The sequence below is a fragment of the Hyperolius riggenbachi genome, chromosome 3, assembly GCF_040937935.1.
Source record: "Hyperolius riggenbachi isolate aHypRig1 chromosome 3, aHypRig1.pri, whole genome shotgun sequence".
Classification (NCBI taxonomy): domain Eukaryota; kingdom Metazoa; phylum Chordata; class Amphibia; order Anura; family Hyperoliidae; genus Hyperolius; species Hyperolius riggenbachi.
In genome coordinates, this window is record NC_090648.1 from 287657129 (window position 1) to 287671218 (window position 14090).

The 14090-nt window shown below is 41.3% G+C and overlaps 1 protein-coding gene across 2 annotated transcripts in view; it reads right to left on the minus strand.

Annotated features, from left to right (window-relative positions):
• Positions 1-14090, minus strand: part of LOC137563690 (hepatocyte growth factor receptor-like) — a 221673-nt gene that overhangs the window by 41473 nt on the left and 166110 nt on the right. For both annotated transcript variants that reach the window (XM_068276451.1, XM_068276452.1), the window contains exons 11-12: positions 5173-5391; positions 2077-2223 (exon numbers count right to left, since the gene is read on the minus strand). In XM_068276451.1, the coding sequence (XP_068132552.1) occupies positions 2077-2223; positions 5173-5391 (366 nt within the window). The remainder of the gene's footprint in view (positions 1-2076; positions 2224-5172; positions 5392-14090) is intronic.

Here is a 14090-nt window from a genome sequence, read left to right on the forward strand (position 1 = left end):
GGTTATATTTTCTGGCATGAGTAGTGCATGTATATGTATTTTTCCACATTTCAAAAATATTTGCATATCGTGTTTTGGCAGACCGTATGTTTCAATAAAGAGAATGCTGTGTAAGCAAGGCTAGGCACATGGTAAGCATCTTGCTCACTGCTTAAAACCCATAGGTATAAATCTTCCTATTTTTATTATTATACAATACAAAACAATGGCCCTAAGATAATTATGAGAGTTGAACAATGTCTTTGACAGAGTTTCATTTACAGAAAGCTTGTCTTTTGCTGTAGGTCTGAGGAGGCTCACATGATCCGGAGAGCAGCCACTGATATCAAATGTAAAAACTCATCTATATTATGTGGTAAGTATATTCTTTGTAACACAGACTTTTGTCTGCTTTGGTTCAGTGTGAGGTAAATGTTAAAATAACTAATAGCAATCAATATAGTTCTTAGAAATCTCTTTACTTGCAATTCACCTGATTTGTTCCTATCCAGGTCTGTTTTTTCCCATTAGTAGTTTTGTTTAAAAATTGGGGTACGGTATCCCCTCAGCTGTGGGTATTCAAGGCCCTACTATGTTAAAACCAGTGTATATGGCTTGCAGCTTTAAATAAAGTTTGAAGATACAGACCAGAATAATACCTTTCAAATCTTAAATCACTAGTTTGATGGTAGCTAACACTGGAGTTTTCCACATTACCAGTGCCTCAATATATAGGAATCAGTGCAAGCTATGCCTTGCCTGGTGAACTAGTAAAAGGAATTCTGATCACAACATTTCTTTTCCAAGATATGTCAAGTACACAATACAACTTAATAATTATAAAACAAACAAAAACATTGATAATGAAAAAATAAGTAGCTAAAAATTAAAAAAATGCTAACAAACAAGGAAACCAAAATGTATGGTTTAAATGAGATCAGATTATTACAGCAAATTAACACCAATTTGCAAGCTAAGACGTTCACACAAAATGTGAACAAAATCATGTATTTTATGTCAAAACCTTAAAATCTCCTTTGTTTCAAAAACATATTCACACAACTTAGCAAGGAACTGTTTTTTTTTCTTTTGTCATGAGGCATTTCTTACAGTTTGGACATTTACTGTAGTTTGGCCTGCAACAATGGATATATATATATATATATATATATATATATATATATATATATAATTTTTTTTCCCCAGGATCATCGTTCCAAGGATATTGGCTTGGGTCCATTATTCTGAGGATGTGGCATTGGGTCATTCATAAAGCAGTCATTATTTACATAAAATATTTTTAGCTCAATGGGACATTTTAACAGTCTGTAGGATTGCAGATATATGGAAGTCCCTCCCTTTACTATTAAAGTAGGCAATCCCTGGGAGCTATCTCTAAATGCAGGGTGGTAGTTATGCCGCCCCCCCACCCCCACACACCTTACCCCAAACACACACGCACACACACTCCACTAAGCATACAGTGGGAAGGAGCCCTTTATCCATAATATTGGAAAAGAGTGCTCTTGCAAACAAGGAGGTTGGTGTGCATGAGTGGACGCGGGATTTAACATTAATATGCACTCTCCATTGCACTAAATACAAAATGCAGGGTATTTTGCTATGGGTGTCAATGACCCAGAGCTGAAAGCATAATTTATATTTTCTGTACAATGTGACAGACACAATATGCCCTGAAACATGTCACTGCAGGCTACATGCAATTAGTCCTTATTTAATGTATTTGCATGCCTAGCAGGGGGTCTTCGCAGCCTGAACTGCACCTGTCTTGTTCAGCTTCTTCAGTTAATTAGAAGCGAGCCATACACTGCTGGGAAATGACAGAAATTTGTAATTCACGGCAGGTGAGTAGTTTAATTATTTATGATTTTTGTTAGAGTACATTTTTTAAAAATGGAACCAACTGTAACAAAACGGTTGCTCAGCAAACACTATTGTGCAAAACTAATTAACACAAAGCAACATGCTGACCTTCAAAGCGAAAGCATAAAGAAGTGTACAGAGGATGGGAGCTCTTATATGACAGCTAAATTCTATGGGAGGCAGCTGGTAATACAGTGAAACCTAACATCTTACCTCAATTTTTAACTCACTGTTGGACTTGATCAGGTCAGCAGAAACAGCACAGGAGACCAGATCTGATTTGGAATTAATAATCTCACAGCTCTTGTTACCAACTTTCAGTACTTCTCCTCTAACTGCTTCAGAGTCAATGTGATCTCCCTGCAATAAATGAGCATTACAAATTGTATCAAGTCAAAAAGTTGCCACTGTTATACAAGTCATACGCATAGTACAATAGCCACAATTATAGTTAGCTGTGTGTCTCAAATATCACATCAATTCTGGTACAAATAAGGCCTTGTTCACACTTTATGCATATGGTGTGCAAGAACATCTGAAGTGCATAGACAGTACTTCTGACAATTAGACTATATGCGCAGTAGTGTGATGAACTATCGCACTGCTGCACGCATTTTTGGCAAATCGCAGCGCTGATTCCATTCACTATAATGAATGAGGATCAGCAGTACATGGCAATACTGATGGCAGTGCGTTCAGGCACGTTGCATTCCGATCACATGGCCATCTGCGCTGCCTAATGGGGACAAAACCTAAGGACTCATTTTACTCTTCATTGAAAACTATTTTGGGTCACATTTGGCTAGTAAGTCATGCCAACTGAAGGTTAAAGCAAAGCTAAAGTTAAAGGGACTCTAATGTGAGAGGAATACAGAAGCTGCCATCTTCATTCTCTAATAAACAATGCCAGTTACCTGACTTCTGGGATGATGCTTTGCTGCTAATATTTTAAGGCACTGGCCTAGAATGAGCATCTGCTAAAAATTAGCACCGGCTAAAAACTACTCATGTATGTTAACCTGTCTTGTGTGGCTTAGCACACAAAAGTCCACTCAATACAGAATTTTCAATGTTGATCTGAACTTTTCTTTCAAACCACCATGCTGTGCGCTGCAGTGATATTTTTATATCTCTCATGTGATGAGAGCTGTTCGCTCAGTAGTGCTGACAACTTTACAATACCCCACTGCCTTTGCCTGTCACGCAATCTCCATCAGTACAGATGCTTCTGACAAGTCATTGTGCATGCTCTGAGCAATATTTCTGTTTCTTTCTTCTGCACATAGAATTAATGGCCTGTCACCAACCTGTGTATCAGGGACAGCACAGAGAATAATGGCACTGAGCATGGCTGCTCTTATGTGGCACTTGGGAAGAAAACAAAATGATGTATGCTAAAATATATGTTAAAGAGGTTTAAAGCCCAACGAAACCAAAACTGAAGGTGTTAAATTCTGAAAGGTCATACATTATTAAGTGTAAATTATACACATTAAGCATTTACAAAGTGATTTTTTATAGCTGTTTTGCCTGTAGCTTTACAGCTGGTCCTACAGGTGCAAGACCTCTGCACAGTGGGGACATGCAATGTAACTTCCTGTTAACTACAGTCAAATCTGGGCAAAGCAGAAAGCTAGCTATAGTGCATTGGCAAGCACTCTGACTAACTAAAATGTATTTTGTTCAATACTTTTCTTCTATACAGGCTATATTTACTTATGAAGCTGATTGCTATTAATGTTTGCCTTGTTCAATTATTGGTGTTGGCCTTTAATAATGTATTCTATTGCAGCTGAAACAGCATAAACAGCATACAGTGTATGCACTGTATATCTCTAGCACCTTTCAAGTCTGGGGAATTGTAAAGTTTAACTAAAATAGCAGATGTATTTGGAAGAAAGAACTCAGTATTGCCAGTAAAGTAAGTTTTCAGTGTAATTGTATCTGCATTTTGTACTCTTCCCTTTTTAGTACCCCTAGATATGATTGCTGGAGACCAAAAACATTCTCCTAACATGAACATTTCCACTGACACGGGAAGAAAATTAAATCTCACCAATTTAAGCTTTTAGCTTTAGTTAATTAAAGGGACTCCGAGCAGTGCAGAAACTATGGAAAGATGCACATCATTTTAAAGCTCTCTTTCTCCTCTTTCCAATGATATATAAACCACCACCCTACGCCTTTTAGTTTTCGCTATTTTCGCGATTGAAATTGCCGCGGCCGCGATTTCGATCGCGAAAATAGAGAAAACTAAAAGGCGTAGCGCAACGATGTAGGTGTCGTCAGAAAGAGGAGAAAGAGAGCTTTAAAATGATATCCATCAAGCCATAGTTATATTGTATTACACAGGGCGACTTTTTGTCAAAGTCAGCAGCTGCATTCAGCAGAATGGAGCTGCTGACACTGGGGAAAGTGTCGTCCTGTGTAATACAATATAACTATGGCTTGATGGATATCATTTTAAAGCTCTCTTTCTCCTACACCTACATCGTTGCCCTACGCCTTTTAGTTTTCTCTATTTTCGCGATCGAAATCGCGGTCGCGGCAATTTCAATCGCGAAAATAGCGAAAACTAAAAGGCGTAGGGTGGTGGTTTATACATCATTGGAAAGAGGAGAAAGAGAGCTTTAAAATGATGTGCATCTTTCCATAGTTTCTGCACTGCTCGGAGTCCCTTTAAACTGCTAATTGGTCAGCAGATGCTTTTTTTGATTGGTTTCATTTCTTTCTCTGTTTGGGTCAGTCAAAATTGGTATATCAGAAGAATTCTCTGCTCCTCACTGGAGGGAAGGTTTAATTTACCATTCTAATAAGTCATTAGTAATGAGACAATCTGGAATGATTGTTCCAGCTGTGGAAAATGTAAAGTGTGTACAGGAGTGGAAGAGGTAAGATTAGGACAGAATCGCAGATAACAGATTTCAAGTTAAAGAGCCTTCACGTTAAGGTGACCGCACAGTATCTTGATTTTTTGGAAAATGTGATCATTATGATCAAATCTGCCAGAGATCAATGCTGCAATATGGCTGCCCTATCGTAATTTCGACCAATTTTTGAATTTGGTGACCATCTATAAGTGTATGGGCACCTATACTGTCTGTGGGAATGAAGGATCAGAACTAAAAAAAACTAACTATCGATAATACTGGGCATTCTGGTAAACCATATGTACTGTATGTCACTACAGGTAAACTTAAAGCATGACCATGCTAATAAAGTGTAAGGAGAGTACATAAAAATAGTCAGAGCTAGTAAAATGATTTTCAGCAATGTAAAAAAACAAACAGTTTGCAGGCTGAAACTTACTTTAATTTCAAGAATGTTCTTATTGCCCATAGAAATCACTAATGGTGTATCCATTGGTTTAAACACAGGGTCATTTACAAACGTAAAGGTAGAGGTAGCAGATGTCACGCCATCAAAAATGAAAAAGGCCAGAGTCACAATGGGAGGCCTCAGCTTTAGCTCTTCCAGGGATGGGGTTGAACCACACACTAATTCTGATGTAGACCTGTGAGTACAGTTCTGGAAACAAAAAAAGAGATTTTTTTTACCCCAAAATATTCAGTTAACCACTTGAGGACCTAGGGCTTTCTACCCCTTAAGGACCGGCCACTTTTTTTCCATTCAGACCACTGCAGCTTTCACGGTTTATTGCTCGCTCATACAACCTACCACCTAAATGAATTTTGGCTCCTTTTCTTGTCACTAATAAAGCTTTCTTTTGCTGCTATTTGATTGCTCCTGCGATTTTTACTTTTTATTATATTCATCAAAAAAGACATGAATTTTGGCAAAAAAATGATTTTTTTAACTTTCTGTGCTGACATTTTTCAAATAAAGTAAAATTTCTGTATACATGCAGCGCGAAAAATGTGGACAAACATGTTTTTGATAAAAAAAAAACCATTCAGTGTATATTTATTGGTTTGGGTAAAAGTTATAGCGTTTACAAACTATGGTGCAAAAAGTGAATTTTCCCATTTTCAAGCATCTCTGACTTTTCTGACCCCCTGTCATGTTTCATGAGGGGCTAGAATTCCTGGATAGTATAAATACCCCCCAAATGACCCCATTTTGGAAAGAAGACATCCCAAAGTATTCACTGAGAGGCATAGTGAGTTCATAGAAGATATTATTTTTTGTCACAAGTAAGCGGAAAATGACACTTTGTGAGAAAAAAAAAAAAAAAAGTTTCCATTTCTTCTAACTTGCGACATAAAAAAATGAAATCTGCCACGGACTCACCATGCCCCTCTCTGAATACCTTGAAGGGTCTACTTTCCAAAATGGGGTCATTTGTGGGGTGTGTTTACTGTCCTGACATTTTGGGGGGTGCTAAATTGTAAGCACCCCTGTAAAGCCTAAAGGTGCTCATTGGACTTTGGACCCCTTAGCGCAGTTAGGCTGCAAAAAAGTGCCACACATGTGGTATTGCCGTACTCAAGAGAAGTAGTATAATGTGTTTTGGGGTGTATTTTTACACATACCCATGCTGGGTGGGAGAAATATCTCTGTAAATGACAATTTGTTAATTTTTTTTACACACAATTGTCCATTTACAGAGATCTTTCTCCCACTCAGCATGGGTATGTGTAAAAATACACCACAAAACACATTATACTACTTCTCCTGAGTACGGCGATACCACATGTGTGGCACTTTTTTGCACCCTAACTGCGCTAAAGGGTCCAAAGTCCAATGAGTACCTTTAGGATTTCACAGGTCATTTTGAGAAATTTCGTTTCAAGACTACTCCTCACGGTTTAGGGCCCCTAAAATGCCAGGGCAGTATAGGAACCCCACAAATGACCCTATTTTAGAAAGAAGACACCCCAAGGTATTCCGTTAGGAGTATGGTGAGTTCATAGAAGATTTAATTTTTTGTCAAAAGTTAGCGGAAAATGACACTTTGTGAAAAAACACAATTAAAATCAATTTCCGCTAACTTGTGACAAAAAATAAAATCTTCTATGAACTCGCCATACTACTAACGGAATACCTTGGGGTGTCTTCTTTCTAAAATGGGGTCATTTGTGGGGTTCCTATACTGCCCTGGCATTTTAGGGGCCCTAAACCGTGAGGAGTAGTCTTGAAACGAAATTTCTCAAAAATGACCTGTGAAATCCTAAAGGTACTCATTGGACTTTGGGCCCTTTAGCGCAGTTAGGGTGCAAAAAAGTGCCACACATGTGGTATCGCCATACTCGGGAGAAGTAGTACAATGTGTTTTGGGGTGTATTTTTACACATACCCATGCTGGGTGGGAGAAATACCTCTGTAAATGGACAATTGTGTGTAAAAAAAATCAAAAGATTGTCATTTACAGAGGTATTTCTCCCACCCAGCATGGGTATGTGTAAAAATACACCCCAAAACACATTATACTACTTCTCCCGAGTACGGCGATACCACATGTGTGGCACTTTTTTGCACCCTAACTGCACTAAGGGGCCCAAAGTCCAATGAGTACCTTTAGGATTTCACAGGTCATTTTTGTTTCAAGACTACTCCTCGCGGTTTAGGGCCCCTAAAATGCCAGGGCAGTATAGGAACCCCACTAATGACCCCATTTTAGAAGGAAGACACCCCAAGGTATTCCGTTAGGAGTATGGTGAGTTCATAGAAGTTTTTATTTTTTTGTCACAAGTTAGTGGAAATTGATTTTAATAGTTTTTTTTCACAAAGTGTCATTTTCCGCTAACTTGTGACAAAAAATAAAATCTTCTATGAACTCACCATACTCCGTACGGAATACCTTTGGGTGTCTTCTTTCTAGAATGGGGTCATTTGTGGGGTTCCTATACTGCCCTGGCATTTTAGGGGCCCTAAACCGTGAGGAGTAGTCTTGAAACCAAATGTCGCAAAATGACCTGTGAAATCCTAAAGGTACTCATTGGACTTTGGGCCCCTTAGCGTACTTAGGGTGTAAAAAAGTGCCACACATGTGGTACCGCCGTACTCAGGAGAAGTAGTATAATGCGTTTTGGGGTGTATTTTTACACATACCCATGCTAAGTGGGAGAAATATCTCTGTAAATGACAATTGTTTGGTTTTTTTTACACACAATTGTCCATTTACATAGAAATTTCTCCCACCCAGCATGGGTATGTGTAAAAATACACCCCAAAACACATTATACTACTTTTCCTGAGTACGGCGGTACCACATGTGTGACACTTTTTTTGCAGCCTAGGTGCGCTAAGGGGCCCAACGTCCTATTCACAGGTCATTTTGAGCCATTTGTTTTCTAGACTACTCCTCGCGGTTTAGGGACCCTAAAATGCCAGGGCAGTATAGGAACCCCACAAGTGACCCCATTTTAGAAAGAAGACACCCCAAGGTATTCTGTTAGGTGTATGACGAGTTCATAGAAGATTTTATTTTTTTGTCAAAAGTTAGCGGAAAGTGACACTTTGTGGAAAAAAACCAATAAAAATCAATTTCCGCTAACTTTTGACAAAAAATAAAATCTTCTATGAACTCGTCATACACCTAACAGAATACCTTGGGGTGTCTTTTTTTCTAAAATGGGGACACTTGTGGGGTTCCTATACCGCCCTGGCATTTTACGGGCCCAAAACCGTGAGTAGTCTGGAAACCAAATGTCTCAAAATGACTGTTCAGGGGTATAAGCATCTGCAAATTTTGATGACAGGTGGTCTATGAGGGGGCGAATTTTGTGGAACCGGTCATAAGCAGGGTGGCCTTTTAGATGACAGGTTGTATTGGGCCTGATCTGATGGATAGGAGTGCTAGGGGGGTGACAGGAGGTGATTGATGGGTGTCTCAGGGGGTGGTTAGAGGGGAAAATAGATGCAATCAATGCACTGGGGAGGTGATCGGAAGGGGGTCTGAGGGGGATCTGAGGGTTTGGCCGAGTGATCAGGAGCCCACACGGGGCAAATTAGGGCCTGATCTGATAGGTAGGTGTGCTAGGGGGTGACAGGAGGTGATTGATGGGTGTCTCAAGGTGTGATTAGAGGGGGGAATAGATGCAAGCAATGCACTGGCGAGGTGATCAGGGCTGGGGTCTGAGGGCATTCTGAGGGTGTGGGCGGGTGATTGAGTGCCCTAGGGGCAGATAGGGGTCTAATCTGATAGGTAGCAGTGACAGGGGGTGATTGATGGGTAATTAGTGGGTGTTTAGGGTAGAGAACAGATGTAAACACTGCACTTGGGAGGTGATCGGACGTCGGATCTGCGAGCGATCTATTGGTGTGGGTGGGTGATCAGATTGCCCGCAAGGGGCAGGTTAGGGGCTGATTGATGGGTGGCAGTGACAGCGGGTGATTGATGGGTGGCAGTGACAGGGGGTGATTGATGGGTGGCAGTGACAGGGGGTGATTGATGGGTGATTGATAGGTGATTGACAGGTGATTGACAGGTAATCAGTGGGTTATTACAGGGGAGAACAGATGTAAATATTGCACTGGCGAATTGATAAGGGGGGGTCTGAGGGTAATCTGAGCGTGTAGGCGGGTGATTGGGTGCCCGCAAGGGGCAGATTAGGGTCTGATCTGATGGGTAACAGTGACAGGTGGTGATAGGGGGTGATTGATGGGTAATTAGTGGGTGTTTAGAGGAGAGTAAACGCTGCGCTTGGGTGGTGATCTGATGTCGGATCTGCGGGCGATCTATTGGTGTGGGTGGGTAATCAGATTGCCCGCAAGGGGCAGGTTAGGGGCTGATTGTTGGGTGGCAGTGACAGGGGGTGACAGGGGGTGATTGATGGGTGATAGGTGATTGACAGGTGATCAGTGGGTTATTACAGGGAAGGATAGATGTAAATAATGCCCTGGCGAATTGATAAGGGGGGGGTCTGAGGGTAATCTGAGCGTGTAGGCGGGTGATTGGGTGCCCGCAAGGGGCAGATTAGGGTCTGATCTGATAGGTAACAGTGATAGGGGGTGATTGATGGGTGATTGATGGGTAATTAGTGGGTGTTTAGAGAAGATAACAGATGTAAACAATACATTTGGGAGGTAATCTGACGGCGGGTTTGCGGGCGATCTAATGGTGTGGGTGGGTGATCAGATTGCCCGCAAGGGGCAGGTTAGGGGCTGATTGATGGGTGGCAGTGACAGGGGGTGATTGATGGGTGATAGGTGATTGACAGGTGATCAGTGGGTTATTACAGGGAAGAACAGATGTAATGAATGCACTGGTGAATTGATAAGGGGGGGTCTGAGGGCAATCTGAGCGTGTGGGCGGGTGATTGGGTGCCCGCAAGGGGCAGATTAGGGTCTGATCTGATAGGTAAAAGTGACAGGTGGTGATAGGGGGTGATTGATGGGTAATTAGTGTGTGTTTAGAGGAGAGAATAGATGTAAACAATGGATTTGGGAGGTGATCTGATGTCGGATCTGCGGGCGATCTATTGGTGTGGGGGGGTGATCAGATTGCCCGCAAGGGGCAGGTTAGGGGCTGATTGATGGATGGCAGTGACAGGGGGTGATTGATGGGTGATTGACGGGTGATTGACAGGTGATTGACAGGTGATTGACAGGTGATCAGGGGGGATAGATGCATACAGTGCATGGGGGGGGGGGGGGTCTGGGGAGAATCTGGGGGGTGGGGGGGTGATCAGGAGGGAGCAGGGGGCAGGGGGGGGGGTATAAAAAAAAATAGCGTTGACAGATAGTGACAGGGAGTGATTGATGGGTGATTAGGGGGGTGATTGGGTGCAAACAGGGGTCTGGGGGGTGGGCAGGGGGGGGGTCTGATGGGTGCTGTGGGCGATCTGGGGCGGGGGGGGGGGAGAAAATCAGTGTGCTTGGTGCAGACTAGGGTGGCTGCAGCCTGCCCTGGTGGTCCCTCGGACATTGGGACCACCAGGGCAGGAGGCAGCCTGTATAATACACTTTGTAAACATTACAAAGTGTATTATACACTTTGTATGCGGCGATCGTCGGGTTAACATCCCGCCGGCGCTTCCGTATGGCCGGCGGGATGTTGCGGCGACAGGCGGAGGCGGAGGATCGCGTCACGGATGACGCGATCGCTCCGCCCATGCCCAAACAAGGACCGCCGCCATTTGTCAATACGGCGGTCCTTGCGGCGTCTTCTTCCCGGCCGCCATTTGTCTATACGGCGGTCGGGAAGTAGTTAAATAAAATTAGCCATAAAATAAGATACATTTGCCCTGAAAATGGAAATTAACAGAAGAAAGAAAAGCAAAGCTGAAGTCAGACCACATGGTTCGTTGATGTAGCTTTATCTCTGACATGTCTAAAATTATTCCTGCTCTTTGTCAGTAATACCTAATTGCATGTGTAAAGAAACACAGCAATGAATACATGGTGGAGGTGCTAACTCTTCCCAAATCTATACAAAACTAATACAAATTTTAGCTGCAGGTTGACTTCAATAAGGCTACAAAAGTAAAAGTAAAATATTAGCCAATCAGATTTCCTATTTTACAGTCTTATAGTGTTGAATAAAGACAATTTTGATTGGTTGTAAAATTAATACATAGTATCAGCATTCATTTCTCAGCATTTATAAACAGCTGGGGCCATATGCAATTCCCTTTTTCTCCCAAGTTTTCTCCTAGGTGATAATTTTTCATCTTCGATTTATAGTTACTTTTTAGCAATTTGCAATGGAAAAAGTACCAAAAAGTAGGTGAAAAAGTACTATCAAAATTATTTTGAATATTTATTTTGCTTCCTGGTGGTTTAAAAGGCATTTTATTGACAAGTTTGAAAATTTAACCTTGGAAAAAACTCAAGTGAAAAAGTGAATTGCATATGGGCCCTGGTGTCAGGTCAGGTGACGCAAGGTGCATCTAAGAACCTCTGTTGTACCCTTTCCTGCTTGCTCAGGGATCCTTTACAATGGTCAGCTACACATTACAAAGATACTCTTAATTTCTGACTTGCTCCTTCTCCCCACCCACATACCTCTCAGACAATAGATACCAAACACAATGAATACATTGGTTTGTGGACAGCAGGAAAGGGTTATGTTAATGTGAACCTTCAGACTAAAAATCTATTTAGCAGCACTGAAAAGGCTACATGTTTCTTTAATAGTTTCACAGCATCAGAACTTTTTTTTTCTTACCCAAGTCTCATTTTTAGCTGCACAGAAGAAAACTGCCCGGGCATTTTTCCCCTGATGCTGTGCAAAACATGATGGGATTTCTGATGTTGTTGTTCTCCTTCTGCTCTTTTGGAGCAAATTTGTATTTTAAATTTTGAATTTCAAGCCTAGCGCGCACAGCTAGGAGGCGTGAACAGGACACAGGACAGTTGGAACTGTGTCTCATGCTCCCAGTCACCTTCTTTCAACCAAAAAGATGGCTGCCCCCATGCAAAAGATGGCTGCCTCTGTGAAATCACAAACATTTGCCTGTTCTTTTAAAACAGGGTGGGTAAGAGATGACATTACCTATCCATTTTAATTAACATAACTAGTGTAACTTAATGACAGTATGTTTGTTTAGGCTGAAGTTCACCTTTAAGCAGCAGTGTAAATTTACTAATGCTGACAATAATAATAGCTTCACTTTAAGTAGTACAAACTATACCAGTATGTGGACTAAATGGCAAATACAGCACAATACTTATTTTAGCAACACATCAGTTTGAAATAACTTCTTTTTCACTGGAGTTTTACAAAAACAGCTCATCCTAAGCTTCTGATGCAAGCATTGCATGAAGATAATAAATCTGGCCCATTATAACCCTTTTATTGCGGCATCTAGCGTCTTTGTTGACGTCTTTCTTAACCACAGACTGGCTACAAATCACATTGTTAACCTTAGTTTACACTCACCACCAAAAGAGAGGAGCTTAACAAGTTGGACTGCTTTATTGCCTTCACTATTCGTGATGAAGATTAGAGTGTCACACTGACAATGAGCTGTAGCTTCTTCCATGTCAACCCCTTGCTGGTTTTTCAATCGTGCAATTAATGCATAACTAATCACTTGACCCCACGCAGAGGAATAATTAATTACTACCCACTAAGTTCTTCATGTTTCAGTTATTCAGTTACATTATCAAAGAAATTATTTATTTCTTGTTGTTTTTTCTTTAACGGGGTGGGGGGAGGGGTGGTATTTTTTTCACTAGGTATGTATTCACTTGTTTCTTGTGTGTTTATAAAGAAATGCGTGTGTGTTTATATATATTCATGAAGTTCTGGTGTTATTCTGGTATATTTAGTTCATTTTGCAGACCTGAAACACCTTTTTTATTGGTGGTGGGGAATGGAGGAGGGAAACAAGGATTTGGCTAGAGTGTATTTTTCAGATGCGGGAAGAATGTTTGGACATTGGAATATAAAACAGAAATGGACAATGAAAGGTGGATATCAAATAGGAGGTCAGTATAAGGGAATGAGGAGGGTGGAGGTAATCTTTACTTTATCGGATAACATAGATAACTACTTGGAAAGGCGGGTTGTGGCCCCTTAAGGATCAGAGCCATTTTTAAATTTTTTCTTCATGATCATGGATTGGCTCACAGTGATCACAGGGTCAGGAACTCCGCTGTCGTTAGCTAAGTTTTTTGCTGATGAGGACATGTGATCATGTCCTGTGTACGGGAGCCAGTGTAGTTAAAACTATGCTGCATCAGCTTTAAGCAACCACAAGTGCGGCATAGTTTTTACTACAGGGGGTCAGAGGCAGTTAAAGTAATAGATCAGAAAGGGGGAGGGAACTAGGTAGCAGCAAGCGGTTTATGTTGAGGGGAGGTTAGGGTTACACAGGAGATGTAACCCTGTTGTAATGTCAGAGTATCAGCAGTAATACTCCTTATTAGAATTGATCTTGCTGCAGAGTACCTGTGCTGACTACAATTATGCCTAATCCTCATGTACCCTTGCAGACCAACAGCTTCTCAATGAACAAATATCGATATATGAAAATACAATAATTTCTTTCACTCACTTTTTGGGGTTCACATATCAAAAGACCCTTGGTCTGCTCTCTTGCACTTTAGACTGGACTCCCTTAACAGAGACCAACAAACATTAGCGCACTTTATCTTCGTGGCGGCCAAACAAAGTATTCGCCCGAGCCTGGAGAACACAATTTGTCTCTTTCATAGAAATGAAAAGCAGAGTGACCGCATTCATGATTCAGGAGAAGAGGGCAGCCACTCTAGAGGATAAGGTGAACAAATTTAACAGAATCTGGGAACCTTGGCGCTTGTTGGTGGGTCTCTCTTAGGAGACTGATCTGCTGAAACCTAAAGTGACCCTTGACATC